Below are 26,928 nucleotides of genomic sequence, written 5' to 3' on the forward strand. Positions count from 1 at the left end.
AATGCCTTGAATTATTTCCTCAAAACAACATACTAACTGACCAAAATCCAAAGCACTGTGAAATGTTCTGAATAAACAGTAGTATTTCTGTGACAAAAATGTGTAAGTACACATTCACCTCTGATGCAGAACCCACACTTTCACATTTGGAACTGTAGAAAGGTATGTGGTAAAAGTGGCTTAAAGAAAGCTTGTTAGCATACATATATTGGAGGTTTAGTCAGTTACACAAGGAAAGGCATGAAAGATCAAGAGAAAATAGTTGAGAAAAAAGTAGACAATAAAGACAGAAAGCTGGAGAAGCTAAGAAAAACTGAAGACTGACAAAAATATTGAATGTGAGTGAGATAAGCCAAAGTTAAAAATATCAGAGAAGACAAATTAAGTCTTGTGGAGAAGATTTCAAAAACTGAAACCTAAAATTGGCTTTATTCATTCATATTAAACAACTAAATAATACAAATGCTCCACATCTTCCATCTGTCCTCAGAAGTACAAGAAGCTGCATGGATGTAAATGTGTAAATTTCTGTCTCAAAATTCAGTATTTTGGGCTCATATTAGTGTTTTCAAAAGATGCAGGCAAGACACAGAGAAGCAATAACAGTATCTGGAAGTGACTAAAGCACAAATCAAGTGTTCAGGATAAGGACGGAAAAAGAGAGTGTTAGACATGTTATAGACGAAGACACATACTAACAGAGAACCCAGGCTTAAATTAACAGGAAACATTCCAGCTGCAAGACTTCAAGTGTGTATATTAATACTTGCAAACTCTAAGCATTTATTGGTGTCTCTCTTATTGTAGCTCTCTTTATCTGCAGTTTAAACCTGCAAATGGGTGTGCATACACAGATTTCTCAGATCTGTTTGTGTGTACATTAATGTAAATATAGTAAGGCTGATGAAAACAAGTGTAACTGAAAACTGTTTACATCCAAAAGTCTCAAGCATGGTACGTATTTCATTGGGGAGGGAGGAACTGGTCAGGACAAGAGGAGGCAGGAAAGGGGAGAAGGAAGTCAACCTCTGAATAAAAACTGAAAAAGATTTAATCCAATAATAAAGATGTCTCCCTGGGCCCCAAATGAAAAGACACAGTAGGTTTTTCCACTTAATTGTTTGTAAAATTGAGGTCTGATTGACTAAAATATTAGTAAGAGCCCTAAACTATTTCTGATGTTTACATAAATTTCTGCTGAAGGGAAGTTCTTCAGAAGTCCCTGTACAGTCTTGTCTAAAGACGGTTTCCCTGCCAAACACTTTCAAACGTGACAATTTTTCCCATTTCTTCACTGAACAGAGAGGGAATATTTTATAAACTTTTTAAATAAACCATTTTGCATTATTTTTCCCACACATTAACATATTTTTAAAATAAAATGTAGCCAATCAATGAAAAACCTCAGCAAGCAGTCTTCTAGTTTAGATGCTTACACCTCCCAGGAACAAATTTAACAGCAGCCCATCTGGAATCTCAAAAAAAATAACCAGACAAGGGAAGTATGTTCCACCCTGGATCAATATATTCCTTTGAATAACCCCACAAATTAATTTCTGTCTGAGGTTTTAAATATTTCTGACCAAAACCAGTGGGTTTTTCACTTTAAATTTTCAGGCAGGCTCTGAAATACATTTGCAGAAAACCTCAGTTTGCTTTCAGATCTTTTGACTCACCTGCCTAAAAACAATACCCACTTCCAAAGATTGACAAAGGCATTCAGCCTCCTGGGACCATCTCATTATAAACTCCAGGAACAATAGCAGAACACAAAACCTTTAAAAGGGAGGATTTTACTTTTTTTTACTTTGACTCTACTAAGTCAAGAACATCAGGATGTTACAGACCTCTGCAAACTATAAAACCTTCACAGCCTTTTCTCCAAACCATAATTAGTTGTTACCTTGCCTGGTGTCCTTTGACTAAGTAATTCTCCTTCCCTTAACCTTTGTCCAACTTTCTCTCTCTATAGAGACAATGTGATTTGCTTCTCAGGAAGGTACTGCCCTTTATTCATTTTAACCTTCTCAGCTTAACTGTGGGAATCCTGGGCTCCAGCCTCCCCTCTCACCTCCTAGACAGCTATGCATTTATCCATCAGACTTAGAGGGCATGATTCAAATCCAATGGTGCTACCAAAATAAAGTCTTGCACTTCAGTAAACAAGAAGTATTTCCACATTCACATTAAAAACCCCATTAATCGTACTGCAAGTTCAGCTGGCACCTGCAAAAAAGCCCTGAGTTCATTATTTCATACAAGTACCCGCAGTCCCGTCACTTTAATACCACACAATGTCAAGAAGGGTCTGAAAAAAATTTAAAAATGAAAAATAAATTTCTGCTATGATATGCAACAGCTAAGTACATACAACTGATCTACTAAGTAGCTTAATTAACAGTTTCACACACACAGAAAATTACTTCAGATCACAAGAGAAGTCGATTATCTGAAAGGCAGTAAGAAGACTTAAATTCACACTGCAACTTCCACTGATTTGACCAGACAGAGAAGACCTAGGGAAAAATGGGATCCAAAACGCCAGAGACTGATAGTTGTTAACTTGCGTACTGATCTGACAAAATGAGCCTCTTCTCATAAAATAAATTTCATATATTAGATAGAAGTCTTCTTGTGATCCTAAATATACTAGCAAAATGCTTCCCTATCACGTGTTTGTCAAAATTATTTTTTCAGCAATACCACTGCAAGTGTGGAATTAAGCTACTTTGCATACCTTGGTCAACTTGCTAGTTATAGCAAATTTCTAGGAGGTCACATTCAACAGAATGGTCACACATATTATATATCAAGCCCAAATTTTACAAAAACAAACAAGAGGTAAAAATGCAACAAAATATCAATAGAATTTTTATCCAGTATGTTCCTCTACTTCAGGTTTACAATTATCTACTGACTGCTTGTAATTTCACCCACATCTTTTCTATGTAAGTACTAGCAACAAAAGAGACCTAATTTCTACTAGCATCTAATTTTTGTTGCTGTAAATTCTGTTTTTTTTCTATTGATTCAACTTTTACTCCAGTTTTTAGCCACACTATTTTAAAATTAAAGGATGCTGCTTCACATGTCCTAAGCAATTTACAAGAACTAGAAGATATTCTAGCTTAGACATTCCCTAGGGTATCAGCCTTTCACTACGCAGTGCACAAAACATTGAACTTTAAGTCCCCTTTCTGCACCTTTCACACTCTTATTTCTAGTCAGGTACTTAAACAAATAGTAAATCTAACTAATTTCTCCTCTCCCTCTGGATATGTAATATGTGGTAAGGAGAAGAACTGTTCAGTAGCTGAAGAATAAAATCATTTTTTAGAGCACCCCTGATAGTAATATCACATACAACTTCACCTGCCACACAAAGGCACTTTTTCTGTCAAAATCAGTCCCACTTTCTCTTGCCCACTTTCATCCTGTTAGATGGCTGTTTCTGTTCTTACAATGACCACTCAACCTGTAGCAGAATACAAGCACAGGTATATTTGCAACTCCACGATAAATTGCATTAGAAAACTGGTCTGGCTTACAAACAAATCACCAGCAGAAATAAGTATTTCGGTTTATCACAATCTCTCACCACACAACTGAACAAAGAATTTTGCTACCCTCTCTCATGGGATAGCACAGAAAATAGGAGCTTCCAGAGACACAGGAAGTAGGAACTATTTATTTGGCAGCAGTTTTGGCTTATGTCAGTTGAAAGCATATGTAAAATTGCAGCATCAGTTCAGAACTGTGGCTAGACTTCAAGAGCAGAGGGGAACTCTTCAAAATTAAAGAACTGAGGTCAAATTTAATTTTCCACTCTTAACAGTCGCAGCAAACTAGCACAAAGCAAATCTCATCATGGGTATAACGAACTCACCAGTAATCAAGAAAAAGCGTAAGGCTTTTTAAAAGGAAAAATACTACTCATACCTAATTCAAAAGACATTAGAGGTGTACAAGAGTAGAGAACCAAACTAATCAACCAAACAGTGAAAATATTTTCCAACAGGTTTATTATTTCATTGTTCTAAAAGAAACTTGTAAAAATGCCAAAATTTAAAATTATCCATTATTTTCTACTACATAACCCTATCCTAAGTTTCTTCTAACTTGCCAAACAAAAATCTGCCATGTCATTTGTTGTCCCAAGTTGATGTTCTGAAAAGTATCAGATACAACCAGTCCAACTACCTACAAAAAATGAGGGAAAATAGTGTAAGTTTATTCATATTAAAAAGGTACTGTAGCTCAGCTCTTTCATTATACTCTCCACTACTTTCAAGTTCAGGAGAAGGAATTCCGTTTATATTCTCTAGAATGGTCTTCTAGGTAACAAAAGGGAGGTTATGACTAAAAAAAGGTTATACTTGAAAGGCTTAATATGAAGTTAAATAAGTGGTACTTCTAATATGTGTTAGTATTTAACATAACAGTAAAGCTTGCCTTGAAGGTTTTCCTCAGTATCATGTGCTAGCAACTACTGCAACTGAAATTACCAAGGAGATTAGTTGCGAAGAAGGAAGATTCCTATGGCTTCACCCAGGTCATTATTGCAAATAAAAATCAATATTAAATTATCATGAAGTAGTAAGAACATCACCACCTTTCAGTCAAAACAAGAAAGAAGTCCATGAACAGCATGTAAGTGCCATCATACTAAAATAAACTTTCACATTAGGTCAAATTTCCATTATCAAATTTAAAAAAATGTTTTACTTAACAGACTACGCACTTCAGAAAAACTGACCAAACGTTATTCTGGATGTTTCTGAAACTGACAATGTCATTTGGTTAGAGCTGAAGAACGAAAGTTCTGCATTTTCTCCAGTTTTTAGATAGTTGACATAATTACATATTGTGTTAGACACCAAAAATAAATCCTAAAGACTTTCCTTACAAAGCAAAACCTCATTTTAGCAAGTCAAATTTATGATTATTCACCTAATTTAGTACCTTTCTATTTGTATGTTTAAAATGAAGTTTCTCTGATAATTATTTTTTTCAAAATCAGTATCTCGCTTTACTGTTTTCTCACAACCGCTTCTTCAGCAATTAATCCCAACCCTTTTTCTTTACATAAAACTTCTAACAACACAAGTGTTTAGAGACGCAGAATCATGATCTGAAGGTCTATAAAAGCACAATGAAAAATTGTCCTTACCTCGTAACTTCTGAATGCTGAATGAGTTGTATCTTAACTCCCCTGTACTTATGTGCATGCAACTTACTTACATAATGACATTATCAGATTTCAGTTTGAAGAGCAATTATGACATATTTAGCATTTGTCCACCCTTGAAGAAGTCTTGCTCCTGCAGTTTTACTAGCAGACTAAAAGTCTCATCTATACTAAGATTAATGATATGCTGCAGCACACCCTCATTTTTGGCTTTTTATCCTGTTGCCGACATAGCTTTTTTGATACTCTCTTGGCATTCTTATGATAAAAGCAGTTTGCAATTTAGCAAGTACAAAATAATTTCAAGATTAGGCTGGTTTTATTCCTTTGCCTACATTAACAATTATTATGCTAATTGTCTCCCCTGATACCTGTCTTTCAGAATCCTAATTTATATTGTCTCTCTCTCCTACCACATCTCTCTCCCCTATTTAAATAACTTAAGAATATATTGATTCTGCATGGGACTATAAACTTTCACTTGAATTAAAAGCAGCCTAATTTCTAACGTATAGAAAAATCAACACCTCTATCTACTTCTTTTTCATAGAAATGCCACCACAGAAGTTACTACCAAAGGTTCAATAAACAGAACTACAACGAAAAAAGTAGTGAGAGTTCACTGTAGAGGGCTGTTTAAATGAGTAGCAGTCATGTCTTTAAACCCATCCATCAAGTTAATTAGAATCACTGCTTCCTACAAAAGCCCAAACATGCTGAATTCTCTTATCTGTTACTCCTTTGAGGTTTTCAGTTGCATAGACTCAGTGATCCAGTGTATATTGGTAAAATTTGTATCTCAATCTGGTATCAAAAGCTAGACAGCATGCTTTCTGGTACAAACTCCTTCAATAAATACTAAACAAAGTAAATTTTAATGACACATGCCAAAAAAAGGAATTAAGAACTCTAGCTCACTCGAAGTTCTGATCAGCACTGGATAGGCAGATACAAGAATTCTATCCTGTAATTATTTGTTGGGAAGAACTTGTCCTCAGGGCAAAATAGTCATATGTTTAATGGAAATGAACAACTCATTCTAAGGTATTACCACTATCCATAGTTTGTTTCAGCAGGGAAAAGTGCTAACACAGTTATTGAATTCACTTGTCATAAAAACATTGAGAACAGAGCATTATATACAGAAAAGATTAAGATTACAGTCCCCAGGTATCCGCCTTAGGAGGTTTCATGCAGTTACTGAACAGCATAAAAAACTTCAGTTGACAGGCCTCAGCAAGTAACTGGCACTGTTTCATATCCATACAAGAGAAAGCTTTTAATGTCACATACCGATTTCTTTTTAATGTCCTCCAGATCTTTGAGTTCATTCTCAATCTTTGTGATTAATTCCCTGAGTTCATCAAGATTAGTGCAAATAAGCTAAAAAAACAAATGAACACAAACACTTGGTGATGTGGGACTTGGAAAATGTACAGTGAAATTAAATAAAATTTTAAAGTACATTATTGCTTAGTGCCACCATTTGATTTTTATTTTCTCATAGTATTTTTAAACATTAAAAAAAAAAAAAACAAACAAAAAACCAGGACTTGTTGAGAGGAAGAAAATCTAAGAAGAAAATACTCTTATTCTTCAGACATAAACCACATCTCTACCTGTAAGCTTCCATTTCAAAATATAGGTATTTTCTTAAAACTTCTGTGAATAACAACCACCAAATTTGTCTCAAGTACAGTAATGAGTTAGAACAGCTCTGAGTATCAAACAAGTCCTTGGTGAACTAAGTATACTAGCTTTGTAGTATGCTGTGGTTATAACATATAACACTTGTTACAACTTTTCCTGAACATACCTTTAAATGCTTACACAGAGTATTCCAACCCTGGATATGTTCAAGAGGCATCTGGATCTGGTGATGGGGTTTGGTGATTTAGGAGTGACAGTGGTAGTACTGGGTGGACAACTGGACTGGATGATCTTGAATGTCTCTTCCAACCTTGATGATTCTAAGGCAGCCTAGTCATCTACCAAATCTACCTACTTAACATACGTTTTGAAAAAGTATTACATTCTTCTTATTCTTATCTTTAGAAACCAGCTTTTTACATTTTTTTCCTTTCAGAAAATGGACATTATTTTCTTGAAAAAAATGTCAAACAAAGGTGATCTGTCTTACATATTTTGTCTTACCATCATCTAGGGCAAGTTAAGACTTAAAAAACTAGACATTATTAAGATGTTAGGTTCTTTCAGGTTATCCAATATTAATAAAGACTTGCTTTTTCTGAACAACCTTATTATTGAAAACATGTTGAAAGAATTTCAGAAAATTAAATAAAAAAACCCCTACAATACAAAACTCATCCTCAACATTAAAACATTTTTATCAAACAACTGCTAAGTATTTTTTCCAAATCAGCAATTTATAACAATATATTTTTATTTCAAATTCATGTGCAGTTCCAGATTTTCAGCAAATTCATATTGAAAAAGCACCTTTGCTAGTCACGATTAAAACACCGAATCGACACTTTTAGCAAAACAAATTTCAGAAACCTCTAATGCACACATGCCATTATTTTCATAACATTTGTGTGCATTTGAAGCATTGAGGAAATGGAGTGACTCAAACCAAAGCTTACAGTTTTCTCATTTATCATGTTTAGAATAGGAAATTAATAAGGAAATTGCAGAGCCTTGCCACAGACAGTGTATACAAAATTTGCTTAGGAAGATGTCTCTCTCAACCCAGAAAACAGAATTACTACGTGCAACTCTACTAGGTTCAACATGCACATCCTGCACTTAAAGAATACATAAAATACAAACTGAATACATATACATAAAATATAAACTGAAGCCAAATACTGGCTTTGTCTGGCCTGTGAAGAAATCTATGACACTGCATTATTAAGCAAAAAAGTACATCACAAAATCCTTGACAAAAGTCAATAAAGGCATGGATAAAAGTTTTCCCTACCCAATTATAATCCACTTGTTTTGACTATACATACACCTGACAATTCAGTTACTAAATTTTATTGCTGCTTTTTATTTTTCCTATGTGACCAATACAAACTACATCAATGGGAAAAACAATGCCAATAAATACAGTTTAATTTTCTTGGGGCTGGGGGTGACAGGCAAGAGTAATCAAATCTCTAAGTCACAATTTTCATCCGATGAGATGTACATTTGAGGGTCATAACTGTGTGTCAATTACCTACTGGTAAAACAAGGAAAGTAACAGCACCTGAGTTTGGAGGATTTACGGTCAAAATTAGTTTAGTATTTGAAATACTCGAATACTCTATTGAAAAGCACTATAAAAAGGGTTCAAGAAAAAACTTTGATTTTTTCATTCACAGTATGACTTGAGATAAGAAAATAAAGATGCGTGCTGACTGGGAAGAAGCTAATTCTGAAACTTCTCTCACATGGTTAACATTTCCTATCTTATAGAATGAAGCTAGCGTTTTGAAGAAAGGATGAAAAAAACAGTAATGAAAATAACGAAGTGTACTTCACATGATCATTTTGATATGGACTCTAGATGCTATTTCTCCCAATGAGATTCTTATTTATGTTTCAGTGTTCTTTGCTCATGGTTGGTAATTGGTGGAACTTAGCAATTCAATTTCCTGCAAACAAGATTGCCTTCTGACTTGTTTTGTATGTTTTTATGGGTAAGTTAACATTAAGGCAAAGAAAAAAGTATTAATGTTACAATCTAATAATTCTGTCACATTCTGATAGCTTACTGGCAGTTTCACATATGGCTCCTGAAGAACACACTTTCTAATCACTTATCATGAAAAAAATAATCAGAAGTGAAAAAAAATTTCCTTTTTGAAATACCAGAGAGTGAAATATTTGCCCCTATTCTCTAGAACACTACATGGTAGCTTAAAGATTCAGGTTGTAAACATTTACATTAATGTAATCTCATTAGTTGTGTACATGTTAACATGAGTACATGCAACACAGACACCATCACATCCAGCACAGTACTTACTACATAGGGACTTATTTTTCATAGGCAATAAGCATCCTGTTTTTCAACTGTATAGAGTGGAAGCTTCAGGTACTCAGTATTCAGTAAAATTTCAAATTCAGTGTTCAACTTTCATGTTATGATACTACCTCAGATCTCAGTAATCTCTCAAAGACTTTCATGACTCCTAAAACGTCAAGGAAGAAATACAAAGAAGTCCCCCCTGAACTTTTAAAGGAAAGACGGGGAACCAAGCTCCATTCCAACTTGGGACTCTCTTGTAATCAATTTATAAATGAACTCTTTAGCATCATAGAACCATATCTAATCTGTGGATCTATAGATAAATACAAACCTAGTGTACTCCCCCAGATCACTGATGTCTCTCCTTGCCCCCTTAACTTCAGACAAACTTCTCACACAATTTTTACACACTTCAACAGGGTCTCATCTTTATTTCAGGTTATTTGTGTAATGATTGTTATTTATAATTGCATTTCCTACGAAGCTGCTCTTTTATCACTGATATCTACACGTGGAAAACGTTCAGATATCCCACTTTTGAGATCTGCATTTAATATAGACCACAGCTGATAACACTGAAATTGTTCAAGACACACTGAAACAGAGTGTTCACGTTCCTTTTCTCCTTAATTATCGTACATGTAGGTCCATATGGCTAGGTGTGAACGTACATGAGGCGAAAGGAGAAAAGACTCAGGGAAGCCCTGGTTACCAAACCTAAATGTACTCTGTAACTGGAAAAAAACCCCAAAACACATTAATGTCCCTTCTGTACAGCAGTGCAATTACTGTTAATTTCTTTAAAATGTTAATGAGCAACAGTAATAAGTAGCTTGGAACTCAGAATAATAAGCAAGAGACAAATCATGATCTATGAAGCTGTAAACTCACTTCTCCAATAATTTTTAAAATATTAAAACCAGGACTTGGTTTTTGTGCCTTTTTATTTGGTAAAAAGGATTTAATTTGCATCTGCTTTCAATTTGAGTTTGTTTTGTTTTGGTTGTTTTTAGGGGTTTTGTGGGTTTTTTTTAAAGCAGCCTTGAGCTATATATTATAAAAATGGCATTCTAAATATTAGATTAGGTAGCACTATTATCTCCTGAATTTTTGTTAGTAATTGATTTTGATTGTGTCACTGCACACATTAGAAGACTTATTAATACTAATTTACTCAGCTTTAAAACTAAGTCATAATTTTCAGGTAAAACATTTATCTACACTTAAGTATAGAACCTAATCCTACAAAATAAAGTACCTTCTGGTTGGGTTTGGGGTTTTTTTACACTTGTAGGCTGCATATTATGAAGGCTGCATATGTAGGAAACATATTATACTTTTTAATTTATTAACTTTCACTCCAAAAGAACTGATGGGTAGACATGAATAGCAATATTCTTGTGGTTATACCCTCCAGTATATCTCACAAGGCCTATAAGCCCTAAGCCGTTTTACCAAGCATTTGAAAAATATACTTGCATTTTTAACCAGTTACATCATTTCATAGTTTGGCCATTCATGTATGTGGGGAAGAATGTATTGAAGCACACCTTACCAGACTCCAAAAGTCTAAGTATTCTTCCAAATATAAACATTTTAATTTTTGCAAATTCTTCTAACAGTCATACCTCTTGAAAGAGTCAGCTTAAGTTGCTAAAAACTGTTGTTAAAAAGCTCCTCAATAAGATTAAACTGCTCCGTACTAATCAGTCTGAGCCTCACCTAAAACAGATATGAGTCCTAGCTTTGATCAAAAGAGCCAGAACTATTTTATTATATTTTAATGTAAGGTTTTACAGATGATAATTAATATACACTTAGATACGTAAATGTACCTATCTACTAAAGCTAAAAGGTTGGGCTAAATTTTAGACAGTGTTTTTGACAGACTACTTAACTGTAGTAGTTTAATTATGTAAGAAGTTATTTCTAACCTTACTGTATATATCCATGGCATGCAGGTAATGTGCTTGGAAAAAAAAAATTTAGACACCATACCTATTTTTGGAGCTGTTAGGAAACATTTTACTCACCACCATTACAATATAGACAAAGTCAGTGTACACTTAAACATCAGTTGTTTCTCAACGCTGACTGTTACTAACCATTTTTAACACCAGAAATTCTACCAGTTCCATCTGAAACACATGATAATGATGGAATCAGCTGATTCAGGGTGATGGTATTACAAAACAGTCATGATTCAGCTGAGTCTACTGGCCAAACTAGCAGAGATTGCTTTCTGAAGAAAAAAAAAGATAGCCAAAGGAGAACTTCAGTGGAAGCAGCCTTGCACACATAGAGAGCAACTTAGAACGGAAGTGCCATAACACTTCTACTACAGCACCATAAAACCGTATTAGCATAATTCATACTCTTGGTGCTTTCTAGAGCCTAAGAGATCCTAGAGGCCTAGAAATCACATGGTGATGAGGAATAACAGTTGTAAGCAGGGTGAGCGCTGTTGCTTATCTTGCAAGTCCTTCAGTTAACCAAGCCAAATTTCAGTTCAAGAACCACATTGTCACACCTCATACAAAACCAAGTAATTTTATCCCAGAGAATCACATCTACCTTGAAAATGTTTTTAACAAGTCCTAGTATTTACAGGTTTTATACTGTAACAGATATATCTGGGATCATAAACAACACTGAAAACAGTGTTCAAGCTGCACATAATAAAAATCGTAAAATATTTTTTACCAAGAGAAGGTGAAATGTACTTCTAAAAATACTATCAGTTTAAGCCATTAAAACTAGAAGAAGCTTCAGTTAATATTTCCAAGGTCTCTATCAGAAATTAAAGGACTTATTTAACAGACATTCAGATTTCAACTGATTAAAACAAAAATTAAAATAATTTACCTGAAATTCTGGTATGGTAGACTTTCTGACACCTTTCCTCTTCTTTGTGATTGCTTTTTTAGATAGCGATTTTTTTCCTTGTAAGATTAAAAGAGAAAAGCTTCATAATGCTGTTTGTTTTACTTTATTAATAAAACCAAATTACATGCAGACTTGAAAGTTAAACTGCAACTGATGATAGCTTTCAGTAAAGCAAGTAAACACGATGCATAAGAACTAGACTCAGCAGAAGCAAACATTAAACAAGTATCTGTGTACTGCAGTCTTTTGTGTGGGGTAGAAGGAAAAAAAAAGAAGAAAAAGAAAAAGCCTACTAAAATTTCAATAATACAGACTCTAAAAATCTAAGTCATAAAAGTAACATTCACACCACTCTTTTGAAAGAAGTGAAATCTAGAACTTAAGGCACAAATGTAAGAAATATAGCATCTTACCTGCAAGATTTTTTTCTCTAACACTGTAAAGAATCACATTAGGATCTGGGATCTCAGTATCTAAAAAGACGCACTCAAAAGACAAGCAGTATCTAGAAATCCCTGATTGAACATACTGAATTTACCAAGGAAATCAGGTTGATTTGTTTTTTCTGCCTGTGGCAATACCTAACATTTTTAGAAGAATGCAAACAACTTCCTATAATGCACTTCACACGCAGCTGTGCTATATACAAACCCAGATGTAACAAAAAATCTCTTTGAAGGTAAGGCAAGTGCTCTACTGCCTACACTATCAGAGTTCACAAGTCATATGCATTTCTCAAATCAAGTAGTTATGTCACAGCAAGACAGCAAGGTTTCTTATATGGTTATTTCTACATTTATACCATAAATTCGAACAAGATCACTTTTGACTTGTTCACTCAGGCCAAAACCATCACTCTAACATTATCACTTGTTCACATTCTGGAGTCCTAAACAATAATCAAAAACCTTAAACAAAGAGAGAGCATGAAGAAAATAATCATACAATGTAGAATTTGTTGTCAACTAGCATGATTGCAGACACTTGGTAATAAGCACAGGCAGATTTGATATTTATATGAACGAAAATAATGGCAAAAATTGCACTTAACCTTCTTCCTAACAGATGCTTTAGGTGTGTGCATATGTGTATGTACATGCACATACAAATATTTATAGATGACTATGCAACTATATTTCCTGTTTATTACACTGTGAGTTTTCTGAACGTCTTACCTGACTCTGAAATAAACACAGCTATGGGACAAGGCACTTGGCTTGAAGAATCTATAGCTGAAACTCCACACAAAATCAAACTATATTAAAATCAATAAAACAACCTAGAAACTCCCCATACCAAACATATTAAAAAAATTAAAGAGCCCTCAACTACCAAAACCAAGCACTTATATATTTCACATTAGAGAGCAAGTGTAACACAGAGAAGCTTATTTATTAGAACAATAACCCAAACATTCTGACAATGGGCAAAAAAGCCAGCATTTTTGTTATATACTTTATGAATACAGTTGCGCGCTACTACTGAGAACAGTGCTGTTCATTGAATGAACTAAAGCAGACACTTAGAAGCTTTTTTGACAAACTGACTCAAAAAGAAGCCTGGTCATATGGCGGCTCCTTGTTATAGCCCTGTAAAAAAATGTTATCTGGAAATAAAATGAAAAGACAAAAAATAAGGCAGCTAGACTGTCTTGCTTCTTTACAAAAAAGAAAAATTTTAATATGTTTAAAATAAAATTTTCATTTTACTTGAATACTCTCAACTATTTTTCAACAAGTATTTCCTTGACTATTTTCAGCATCCAGTGCTATATGATGTATGATGCAGTACAATTCAAGATGTAACAGTTAAACAGAAATATTCTCTTTTCCCCAATATATCCTTATGAAAATGGCGAGGAAAATTTTTAGAAAGAGTTACAAATAATTAGAAACCCAAATAAAATAAACATTTCTTCCTTCACATCAGCATGAAAAGCTGAAAAGCATGAAGTAGGAAATACACGGAGATACAGACACACCAAAAATTCTTGTCCGGAAGCACAAGAAATACGAGCCTTACGTCATTAAAATAAAAATAGAATCTGACATATCATGAAGCATACCTGTTGGAATATATACGAAAAGACATACACAGCTCCCAGGCTAGTAACTGGTGTGAGCTAAGCATGAATCTGTATAGACCAGCAACACAGTCTTTTTCCCATCTTTTTGACACCAGATGTCCTATGGTGCAGGCATTTTTTGATATCATGAATTAAAAGCTAAGAAAAAATCTACAGATATTTGTGTGATGGGAGAGAATTAATATATACAGCAAACTACAGCAAATTCATCTTCTACCTCAGTAAAACCCTTTTAAAATACAAAATTGATGTTAGAAGGAAGTTGTAGTGGTAGTACTGGTAATTTCTCCCTTTTAAAAAACTTGTGTATGGTTTTCCAAAAATCATTTCTCAGCTTCAAACAATGGTAACAAAAACCAAATCTTTCACAATTGGCAGTTATCTGTAATTCATATGTATTACATAGGTGAAATACATTATTAAAAAGTGTATAAAAACCCATCTTTGTAACCCAGAGGTGTGATGGTTTTGTGGATTTCCTCTTAGCACCCAGACTTGCAACCGTGTAATAAACTTAAGTATCTTGTCTATGTAATTGGTTATACACACCCAGCTACTAACCCTGACTGGATAACAAAATCACTAGTGAGAGGCAACTTCTCAAATCACTTCACTGAGGTCTGCTAGAGATCTTTGGCCCATAATCCCAGGTGAAGAAACTATTTCAAGGGCTTATATTAATTCCTGAGCAGATCAAGTAATGTTTCTGACAGCAGTTAGATCACAGTGCATTTTGAATCATGGTGTACTGTACCTTTCAGAGCATACTCAATTACAAATATATTTAACTGCTGACTAAAAGCAATCAATTAGAAAAGCCTTAGAACCTTATTAGAACCTTATTAAACCTTAGTAGAACCCTAAGTCCTTACTAGAAAAGTATTTCTAATTAAGAATCTCATATACATAATCTGTTTAGTTCACTGACTCAATTCAACACAGCCTGCTTCCTTCCCACATTGAAAGACATTCCTGTGTAACTTTACGTTTACTAACAATTTACTGTGATATAATTACTAATTATGTCTCCACACAGCCTTTTCCAAAAGGCTCCACACTTCAGTTTGGTTTCAGTTCAGAGCGGAAGAGACAATGAGGCATCTCACCCCCAAAAGGAGTTCATAGGAAATCAACATTTTATTAACCAAGAGCCCCTTAGCCAGCTCTGTGAAAATTCTTATACATTAAACTTAAATTCAGTAAGCGCAGGAGATACCTGACTGCTATAGGTTTTCATTTCAAGCCAAAACAAATTCTACAGATAATATCAGTGAATAGATATGCAAGCAATTAATAAAGTAACATAACAACTAGGGCCTGAACACTAATTATGAGCATCCAAAAAACACTCTAGAGAGATTAGATGCAACTAAAACATAAGCCCTCTCAGGTTGGTCTTGCATCTAAAGGTGAAGAAGGGGAAACAAAGAAATAATTCTGATCTCTTCTAGTACTAGTTTAGGGGCAAAAAAATGAGACTAGTAAAACACTAAACCCCAAAAATGTTCCTGATACTTGTAAATTACTTCAGCAAGATCAGAACAATACAACCTATTTATAACTTGTTCACATTGGGATCAATTGATTCAAAAACAGAAACTTTTTTACAGATCTAGTAAAACTTTTTATTGTGAACTCTGCTATTTGAGTTCTTGGGGTTTCTCCTTGAAGAACAAAAGCAATGCCCATCCACGCTTCAAATTATAAAGTGACAACACAGAGCAATTTTTAATAAATACTTATTTTAATAATTATTTTTATAAGAATGAAACTTATTTGTTGGATATGGAGCAGAGTATCTTTATCCCAGATGGGGCAACAGATGTTTTTAATATCAAACACTAACTCAGAAGTATTTGTCATGGTAGAATACAGTTAAGTTAGCCCTGTCCAACTGCAAGAATTTCTGTTTTTTCATTACATTCTAGCAGCAACTGCAGTGTTCTCAAATTAAATAACAGGCCCTGTATCTTTCTGTTAACAAATTTGTAAGACACACTTCATGTCTTTCAAAGATTTGGCAACTACTGAGCATATCCTGTTTCCTTTTACTCTCCTATTCTTCTATCTTGCTTCCAACAGCTCTTCTTTTAGAAAATATAACACGGTACAATCTGGAAAATGAAGCATTATTACATTTTGAAGCTTCCATATTGACACAGCATACACTTTTACATAGTCAAATGAGCTAAGTCAGTCCGAACAAGTGCATTAATATTGCTGATTTACAGAACAATGTAAAGAAACCCTATGAAACCTGTATCTCTGAAGACAGCGGCACTGAAGCTTAATGCATGGAGTACATCGTTACAACTTGCTGGAATACCTCACAATGTTTCAACATGATCAACAGGCTGTTCTTTTATCTACAGGCTTGACAACACGACAAAGTTTTTACAACACTGAAGAGAAAAGTCTCCAAAAGACTTCTGAAGATTAAACTCCCAAGGACAGTAAACCAGGCACTACAAAGTTGCTGCAAGGCTGTTAAATTTATTTTCTTACGTTCAAGCAATGTTTGACTTCACACACAAAATGCAATGGTACTCTAAAGAAATAAAATATATAGTAAAATGGACTTCAAGCAGGCAGACTATTATGAATCTTCCAGAGCATGAGTACAGGGTATGGAATTTACAACCAAGGTTCTTCTAAACTAGTGTGCTGTACTGGTGTTTTCTATACCAATTGGAATAAAAAGAGATTCAATTTACACTTACTTCAACCTCTGTTTCAGGCACATCACAGTTATTTCAAATAGCCTCTGGTCCCTCCTATTTTCTCAACCCTACAGATGTTCTGAATTTCATCCAATCCCCTTTTCAAACATGCAATTGTAGGATTCTCATGCTCTTGTACTGTGCCTTGCACTGAAACTTTTATTTATCTAACTCCAGTAAGAAAATAACATTCAAAAATGAATGCATAGCATGCAGTTGTTTACAGAACTGTTCTCTCTGATTCTGTCTTTCCATTACGTTTAGTACTACTCTGTCAATAATATTGACACAGAACACTGCCACAATAATTAATAACCATCACCTTGTTTCAAAGACATAGATTCAGTAAAGTGGTTACACCTTTTCATAAACTGTAAGAAAACTGTGCCTTATGGTAAAGGTCGTAACATAGCTGTATTCTCCAGTAAGTTTTGCTCACAATATTTCTGTGAGGTTTTCAGATGGAAAAAACTGTCTGACCATTCTATATTCATGATGGGTACCACTGCCACAGCAAGTCAGGAGTATGCAAATCATCTCAATAGAAACACAAACTGTGACTCAGTTACTTTTAGCTGCCGACAACTAACAGCAGGAAAAAAAAAATTGTTGAAAACTAATGAAAGGTATTCACTTTTACATTCCTGATGTTCTCTTCTACTCACTGAGTACAGTTCATTTAAAGAACATTGTAAAGAGTTATTACGGTTAGGATCAGATTTAAATCAAGTGTCTTTGTGGACTCAGAACAAGACTTACTAAATCACTTTTTCTGCTCTACATTGTAAGGGAATCTTTAAATAGAAGATTTAATTTCAGACAATCTTTAAGAATTACTACTTAGCCTTAAACATTACGAAATACTACAAAACAAGAAGGTATTAGCATTAGTTGAATCCAATCCTACCCATTTCAGCCTAGCAGTTACAGGAGCAATGGACATTTAACAACCATAGGAAGAAAAGTGCTTTCTCGCAATGCTGTAAAGTTATTGCAAAATTTTCTCCAGCAAGGTCAAATGAAGAAGTAGTCAGAATAAGATGGGAAATGCCTCAACATATCAGGAGATAAAGAACAACAGTTCCATAAACTAGAGTCCTTGTTTGCCATTTGGGTTATTATTCAGTTTGCCTGGTTTTAAGAATGAAAACATTGATGCATTTATGGAACTAACAGTCACAAAGGTGAACGTAAAATACATTAGTTTCCCTGAATACTACATGTATGAACTTCAACTGCAACTCCTAAAGTGTCTGTTTAGATGTGGGCAGTGAAATATTTTGGAAGGAGGAATTTATGATTTAAATGGTAAAACAGTTCTTTGGATGTTATGTGCAAATATTTAGGATCTAAATATTACTTGTTCTCTTAGCCTTAGATTTTGACTTCTAGCTAAATGCACTGCCAGCACATCTTGGCTAGCTTCTTACTCTTCAGAAGACATTTTTTTGTCACCTGGACTCTTGGTTTTGGCTTTCTGCTTCTCAGATGAAATCCAGTATTTATCTGTCAGTCTACACCATTCTGAAGAGCAGCCTCACACTTCAAAAAATATAATGTTTGAAGGAGTCTGCTAAAATCTAGCACAGATAACTTAGCCCAGGACTCAACAGGATGAAGCTTCTTTGGTGCTTCATTTGACATCAAAAACACTACAGCTACCTGAACAATTCAAACCGACTTAAGGATTTTGTAACTTTACTGTTTGCAAATACCTTTAAAATTTTCCAGTGAGTTAACTGAAATCTGGGTTGTATATCACTCACCTGAAACACTTAACTAGATGCTATCCAATTCCGTAACAAAAATGTCGTCAGCATAAAATGTGATGCTGATGCATCCCTATTGTTGGACTCAATCAGGCCCACAGTCAAAGCAGTACTGTTCGGTGACCTAAGACTGCACAGTTCCACTGAGTGATTTTAGATTTATGATCTCATGTAATTACTCCGTGTTTCTTCATAATTTGAATAAGGTAGTATTACCAAAAAGGGGAGAAACATTTCTACAATCACTGTAATATAACATACCATAAAATGCCTTCAAGTGACACTCTCTGATGCTAACCAGTCAGTCACATTCATTCTCCTCAATATTTTTTGCAACAAGTGAACTCTTCCAATTAATTATGTTCTCTAAATATACATTCTGAAAATTAATTACAGTTTAATCAGCTGATGGTTTATATGCTTGTGTTATCAGGGAAGTAACTTTGACTCTAAAATTAATATCCAAGTTGTTTAATGCAATAAGGTTCTGCTTTTTCACAAAATAAAATGTAGACTTATCAACTAAGGAAAAAAGCTTTTAAAAAATCTGTGTCCTCCTAATTTTTACTGTAAGTAAAAACGTCGACTTACCAGACTTGTGCTTCTTATGTTTTGCTTTCTTTTTAATTATAAACAACTTGTTCTGGATCTCAGATTTATATGATTTGAATGAATGAAGATGAATCTCACGCTTTCTTTGCAAGTCATCAAGTTTTCTCTGTAGATTTTCATTCAGAATATCCTTCAACTTCTTTTTTTTTTTTTTCTTTTTTTTTGCCAGCATCTTACTTAGTTTCCTATTATTTTGCAGTGAGGTTTCTAGCACCACTTCTTTAGTAGATTCATCGTAACTTCTGTCTTGGTTGTCATTATAAGTGCCGTTGACGTGCATTTGGCAAGCTTTCAGTGTGTTCTCCTCTAACAGACTCAGCTCAGATCTTACTCTGGCCATTTCAGTGCAACCTTGTCCATTCTCCACATCTGCTATTTCTTCTGAACTAGGGTGACCACCCATATGAACAATCTCTCCTGAAGTAATCAAATTCCTGAAGTTCTCTATAAAACAACCAGGTTTTTTGATGTCACAAACTCTTGAGGCTTTTATTTCACAGTCAATCTTCATCTCCTCTGTAGTGACTCTAAAGCTACCTAAACATGTTTTTTTTTCTGGACAGATAACAATGGAGTCCATACTTTTCTCTCCTTCTGTCTTGGAATGACACAGCAGTTCTCTACCAGCAGAACTGATCTCCCCATTGCTTTTGCTTCCGTATTCATGTTTTACTCTTTCTGATTTAATACGTGGCACTTTTTTGACTTTGATGGGAAGAGATGGGAATTCAGGAGCCTGAAAAGGTTTTTGTTTGTAAATTCGAACATCTGCACCACAGAACTGTGGAAAGTGAACATATGCATTCTCCAAGCAGTCATAACCAAGAATTACTTCTCTGCATTCATGGATAGGCTGACCTAGCACCGCATCCTGAACATCCTTTTGTGTTTCATACACGAAGTCACAGAGACCTTTTAGCAGCCATACTTTTTGGTAGAATGGTAGCTCATGAAATGGTTTTTCCCCCAAGGGATTAACTTCTCCAAGCACTTTGAAAAACTGGGGACATAATCCAAGTTTTTCTGCAGCACCATTAGGATTGTCAGTCTGCCCTACAATGGTATACCAGTGTTGCACTTTCTTTCTGAGTGCTGCTTCCCAAGTCCTGTAGGAAAATGTAGGCCTGCGATGTAATGTAGATCTGCGATGAGGAGGACTTAACAAAGAAGTCATTATTTTAGATAAAAAAACATTACACTGAGGCATCAGAAGACAACGTTCCAATTCATAGAATACTATTTCAGGTAAATTTAAAATCTGTTGTGCTAAACAAAGAAAATGACCAATAGATGGAATCTCCCACATTGTCTCCATCCTTGTAGGTGCTGCTTGAGCTAAAAGTGATTTTTCCCATTCTTCTATTTCTTTCTGAGTAGCTTCTTCTGCTTCTTTTCTTTCTTGATCTCTCTGCCTATTAAAAGAAATTTCATGAAAATTCAGATATTGGGTGAACAAAAAGAAATGAGGGAGAAAAAACCCCAAAACTACAGTATGACAAACATATTTCTCTTGAAGTAATAAAGAGCACAGTAAAACTGAAGTTTTACTTCAGTTTGTCTTACTTTGCAGTGCACAACACATCACTGGACCAAAATGGGAAATTATAGTCTTTTGTTTCTATCATCACTAGTTTAAAAAAGGGGAAAAGGTTAGAAAAAAGCCTGGCAAATATCAATAGTCTGAGTTCTTTAGATTTTTGGATTTTAACAAAAATGTATTTCCTTCCCCAACCCCTTTTTATCAGAATTAAGTGTTTCCAACAAACCATCCAACAAATTCCAGGTAAATCTTGCTTTCAAATGGTTGCCCTGTGGCTTGCATCACCTGCATTGTACCTCCCTTGCTCAGCCCACAAGTGTACATACAAACTCCTTCACTTAAATGCACAACAGCCATTTTCCCTCCCACCCAAAGGTGTGCTACTAGTTAGTTTGCAATGGTGGTCAAAAAAGAAACAAGTATCAGGACGCATGAAGAATGTGATGGAAAATAATACCGAAAATAAAATGTTATTACATTAATTGGTTTGCCCTCACCTGAAAAAATGTATTCAGCTCTGGTCCCCCTATCTAAAAAACAGGATAGAGCAGAAATAACGTGCATTCAGAGAAAGAGGTTATCAGAAATCAGAGGCCTCTAAAAACTTCTGAGTAATCTGGGAGTCCACACAAAACACTAGCAAGAGGAAACATGACAGCAATATGTAAACTTCATATGATAGACTGGGAACGTCTATTTGTTTTTATTTGTAAATTCATCATGAAATTTAAGGGCAACAAATGTCAGAAAAAGAAATGCTTCCATTTCAGATAATCAATTACATGCAGCTTACCATCTATCTAAGACAGAATATATGTTAATTTATTTCCAAAGCAGAAAACTGGATATCTGCATGAATCACACAAATATCAAAGACTACCAACAGAAGGATATTTTCTTTAATGCTGCACTAACATTTTTGCCTGAAAGCACGACCAGATTCCAAAAGACAGGATTAGGATACAGCTGCACTTACAGAAAATTTATTAGAGCTCATCCTAAGCTTCTCCTACCTTTTTCTCTGAAGCTTCTATCACTGGTAAAAACTATAATCTAACTCTTACCCAAACGTGACCTGCTACCAGAATTTACACATTCTCATTTCCAAATTGCAAACCTCCAATTTTATTTCTTCATAAAAAAGTAGCAAATAAATGTCATGTATCCATTCCAAATTCAGCAAAAGAGAAATGATACATTAAAATGTTTCTTTTGACAACATGACGCTAATAGTGGCTTCTAGCTTGAAGGGCACGTATTTCAAGCATTAACTATTGACTAGCTATCTTAACAATGTAAAAAATGCAACAAACCTAGCTTAGTCCATATTTTAGTATCAGCACAGGAGAAACATGCCATATGTATGCAAAATAACATAAAATACAGTTACGATTCCACCAAATACTTTATATTCTATAATCAAATTAAATTTTCAGTGACTTGTTACCACATACATGCATTCTTGTTATTTAAACATCTAGTAAGTGCAGAAAGACAGACTCATGTAAAACATAAAAGGTAAAAGCAAACAGGTCAGTAAATTCTTAACTTCAGACTCCCAATGCAGCATTAACTGCATCGAATAGAATATAAATTATGACATATAAAGAATGGAATATAAAGACAAAATCCCACTTTTCAGCACAAAATCTTACTAGCCATTCTTGCTGAATAAACCACTAAATTCAACAGTTACTACTTGCACAGGTAAAGTGGGCATTATTTTATTCTGATTTATGTTCTATTTCAATGTGCTAATATTGCATTGATATAATAAATAAAAATAACTGAAAATAATAAATAAAAATAACTAATGTCCAAGTGAGGCAGAGGGAGAAATGATATTAAGCACAAAGTGGTCTCAAATGTAAATCTCATAGCACTCCTGGATCCCACTCCCTCACTCCTCCTAAATGTATGACATACTTCCTAATAACCTCCTGCCTTCAAAAGGTGTGAAACCTATTAACATAATATGGAAATGAGACTAAATTAGTGAGTACATGGTGAGATGGAACATATGTAGAAACAATAGCATTTCAGTATTGTCTAATAACAAAAAGCTGTAGATGATGCAAAAATACCATCTTTGCAAAGAGTTTCAACTTCCTACCAAGTAGTAATTTAAATCAAGGTAGGATTATCAAAATAAATACAATACTCTAGATTCACCTCTGTCTAGATAAAATTACAATTACTGTATCATTTTTAAGAACGTTTAGAAAGGTTCTTTAAAAAGAAAAATGTAAGTTTTTTCACTAGTAAAAATTTTGCCTTGTTTTTACACTGTTGCTTTATCATATCTGTTGTCATTCCATTCTCAGCAGACATTCAATAAAAAATTTCATATCTTCATTATTGAAGTCTTCTGCTAGCATGTTTTGGAGGGCACAGCTTTTTCCTGGGGTGGTTTTTTCAAGAGGATAAAGGGAAGTAAAGAGGGAATAGGAGACAGGGCAAGGGAGCAGGGGTGAAGGAAGAAAGAAACTGGAGAGAGGGGTAAGAGAATGACATTTGATATTTTAGTGGCACAAATATCTTTACACTGAGAAATTCTCTGAACATACAAATTTGGCTTTTATGCCAACAGCAATTGTAAAAAACCCTGTTGTTTCATACTTTCATTTACATTTACCAGAAATATGTTTGCAGATATGTATTGGACTTCCAGCAATAGCAGAACTATTCTAAGGTGAAGCTGACTTTCCTAGACTAACAACAGCCATATTTCTAGAACACACCTGCATCAGTTGTTTTGCAGCTCTCGTGCAGCATCTGACCTTAAAACCCATCAAACATGATACCCAAGTAGCGACAACACCTAAAAGAGAGTCCAGACATAACTCCCTACTTTTCTAATAATTTCCTCCCTTATTTAAGGCAGCAGACACAAATCACCAGCAAATTCCTTCTTGCTTGCAACAGGAGACTTCTTGGTGAGGAAAGGAGACAAAGATTAGATTTTACTTTGTTCTCCCAATTATCACTTCTAACCTTAGGTGTTGATTCACTGGTAAAAGGTCAGACACTGGAATCTAATGACAAGATACAGACAACTGTTTTAATTCTACAATAACTTGTTTTTTCAAACTTTCTTTTAAAAAATAAAGCAGAAAGTTACATACAGACTAGCAATACATATTATTCTAAATTAAGCCAAGATTTAGTAGTCAGAAGATATTAAATTTAGAGATGCCCATGCAACCTTATTTCTGTACCCCCAATATCTTAAATCATATTATTACATACTCTATATTTTTTCATAGAATCCAGTTAATTCCATACTAACATCCTCATAAAAAGCAAAACTGATTATATAGGCATACCTTGTTCCACAATTTCCTTAATTAAATTACCAAATTGCAGCCAGAATTCAATTCTCTAAATGTTTCAATGACCATGTCTGAAACTTATCCCAGGATCATGTTTTCAGAGATGGTAAAGACACAGAACTGCCTAGCATAATTTTCAACAAACTAAAGCCACACAGACACTTAATTTCCACTGAAATCAACCAGTTAATTATCTGCCATTCACTGGTGGTTTTGAAAATTTCAGTAGGAATCCACCTTATACTTCAGTATCTAACTAGTCACGCATTTCCAATTATAAAATAATTCCACAATTACTTATTGTTAACTAATACGTAAACTAGTTGATTTGTTACTTACTTAGCATGTAGCCAAGCAACTGGGTAGAAACTCATAGAAAAGTAATTAATAATTCGAAAAATAGTCAGTATTCTGACAATTACAACAACTGAACAAAAGGAATGCTTAAAAACAAGACTGACAATAATAGTAAATCAGATGTTGTCATATATGTACTTTGGCGGGAGAGGAAGTGCTTTTTCCACTGTACAAAAACTATTAGGTGCAAAATAGTGAAATCAGCTTTGCAATGATATCTTCTCAGTTTTTACATGTTGAGTCTACTATTATGGATGTATCCCCTGGAGAAAGTTACAAAACATTACATAAAGAAAAGTGTAACTGATTGTGCAAGAAATGGATAAATTACAAGAAAAAGAGAACTCTCAACAAAGGATACCTATATAACAACAGTAACTAACGGATTTGAAGTAGAATTTCCCTGAAGATAAATGCAGAAGAGAAGATAAAAATCCCACTTCAGAATGTTCTTCCAAAATATACAGTTGAAAAAAGCTCACAAAATCAATTTCAAGGGTTTTGTGGGGAAGAAATAATCAAACATTATTTTAAGGATTTAATTTACTAATTTAATTTGTATTTTATTTTTATTTCTGTACAATATACATTATAATATTTGTTTATATTTTTGAATATTTATATTTAATTTTAGTTTTATTTAATTCTCATCATAAGATGCCTGTGTCTTACAAAAGTACCTAAACATCTAAAACAAAGAATTTATATATAAACTTGGACTTCAACAGACAATTTCTTTAGCTATGAGGCTAAGTTATGTAGAAAGGCCCTTGCATTTATACCCTTATTTATTTGGGACTGAAAGCATGCAACTCTTAGCATGCAACTCTTAGACATTCTAAACTAAGATAATTTATGGCTAGTAAGTACAAGCACACTGAGTCACCCACTAGATGGCCAGAAACGGAGCCCTTTTCTTTATGTTCCTGATAACTCATCTGAAAGTTGGGTGAAGAGCAAGTGCTGCCTATCCAAACATAACTGTCAGTATGGTGCTCTCCAACTAAAATACCCAAGGCTGCAATCTTCCATATTGTTTAGAAAGTACCTCTTCTGTTCCAACCTCAGTGTACCAAACAAAAAAAAAGTAGAATAACCATTTTCTCTTCTTAATAACATAATACATACTTTAGCAATAAGCCAAAGTAAGTTTAGAAAGTTGCAATACATTTTCAAATAAAAACAGTTTTGAAAGTAAGTGCATTTATATATGCATCACTTTGAAAATTTATATACACTATAAAATGTGATCTCCACTGGAAATGTACAATGCCTTTTATAGGCCTTCCAATTTCCAAGCCCTTTTCATAAAACTGCTCGAAAAAGGTACTTTGGGAACTTTTTTGGTGAGTTGGGAAACAATTGGTACAGAAAGGTCCAAATTACTTTGAAAACATGGTGTGATTAGGCAAGAAAACTTAGACAAGATATCCAAAGCATGATTACTTGAGGAGGGCAGGAGAGTCAAAAAAATATTGAACCAGCTATCTACTGACAGATTTTTATTGCCTCTTAATAAGTGGCACGGTTCAAAATTTTAAGGTGTAAAGAGGCAAGCTAGTCATGGTCTTTTTCTGTTATCATGGAACATTCTGTAGAATCAACCATCCTTTGCACAGGTTCTGGGACTTTTGAGTATATCCAGATACACAGATTTACCAGTTAATTACTACAGTTTTGCAGCAATGTGCTTGAAACAGGTGTATGAAAGCATAATTTTTACTTTGTTTGGTAAACTATTCTACAGACTCTATCAGTGAATTAAAATCCAATCAAAATGTCCTTTTCCATAAAATTGTTATCAAATTCTGAGTTCTAGAACACAGAGTTGAGCAAAAATCAAGAGAATTTTACCAAAGAAACAAATCTTTGCGCTTTTTTTTTTTTTTTTGCGAAGTGTGATTAGAAGATTAGTGGCTTAGAAGAAAGAAGAAAGTTCTAGAGAAAAAAAGTACTAACAGTCAAGTCAGCCATAAAGCTCCAAATCTGTTGAAAATGAAGATTACCTGCAAAATTAAGAGTGAGCTGGTTACATATGGGAAAAAGTCTACAAAGCTGTAAACTTTGAAAAAAGCTAGAAACATTTTGCTTCCTAAAGCAAATACTGTCTTACCATTTTGCTCCATGTTCAGACAGTCACTCAAATTACTGTTAAAGTATACAAACTTATAAGCTTCACTTTCCTCAAAGTGAAACATATTAACATTAAACACTGCAGAGAATTATTTATCTCTTAAATTTAAGAAGACCACAAAATCTCAGAGTTATTTACAAGTACTACCTAAAATTGTTACCTAACTCACAAGCTGAAATGCCAAATCAGTGGGGTAACAGCAGTGGCACTGGCAAAGATAATTTGCTTCTGGCTATCAGTGAGGGAAGCAGTGACAAGATCATGAAATTAGACTGTAGTTAAGCATTCTGGTAGTTTTTAATCTAATTGTTGCATGAAATAC

General features: G+C 34.3%; 1 protein-coding gene across 4 annotated transcripts in view; it reads right to left on the reverse strand.

The window, feature by feature from the left end:
* The window catches only part of KIAA2026 (KIAA2026 ortholog), a 53,927-nt gene that overhangs the window by 23,715 nt on the left and 3,284 nt on the right, over positions 1 to 26,928 (reverse strand). For 2 of the 4 annotated variants that reach the window (XR_001861540.1, XM_017732827.1), the window contains exons 3-5: positions 19,223 to 20,655; positions 12,036 to 12,112; positions 6,482 to 6,571 (exon numbers count right to left, since the gene is read on the reverse strand). Coding sequence is in view for 3 of the 4 variants with exons in the window: in XM_017732827.1 (XP_017588316.1) it covers positions 6,482 to 6,571; positions 12,036 to 12,112; positions 19,223 to 20,655 (1,600 nt within the window). In the remaining variant the exon portion in view is untranslated. The remainder of the gene's footprint in view (positions 1 to 6,481; positions 6,572 to 12,035; positions 12,113 to 19,222; positions 20,656 to 26,928) is intronic. The other 2 variants (XM_017732828.1, XM_017732829.1) reach the window with 2 other exon arrangements.

Source organism: Corvus brachyrhynchos, unplaced genomic scaffold (assembly GCF_000691975.1).
Source record: "Corvus brachyrhynchos isolate BGI_N302 unplaced genomic scaffold, ASM69197v1 scaffold194, whole genome shotgun sequence".
NCBI classification, from domain to species: domain Eukaryota; kingdom Metazoa; phylum Chordata; class Aves; order Passeriformes; family Corvidae; genus Corvus; species Corvus brachyrhynchos.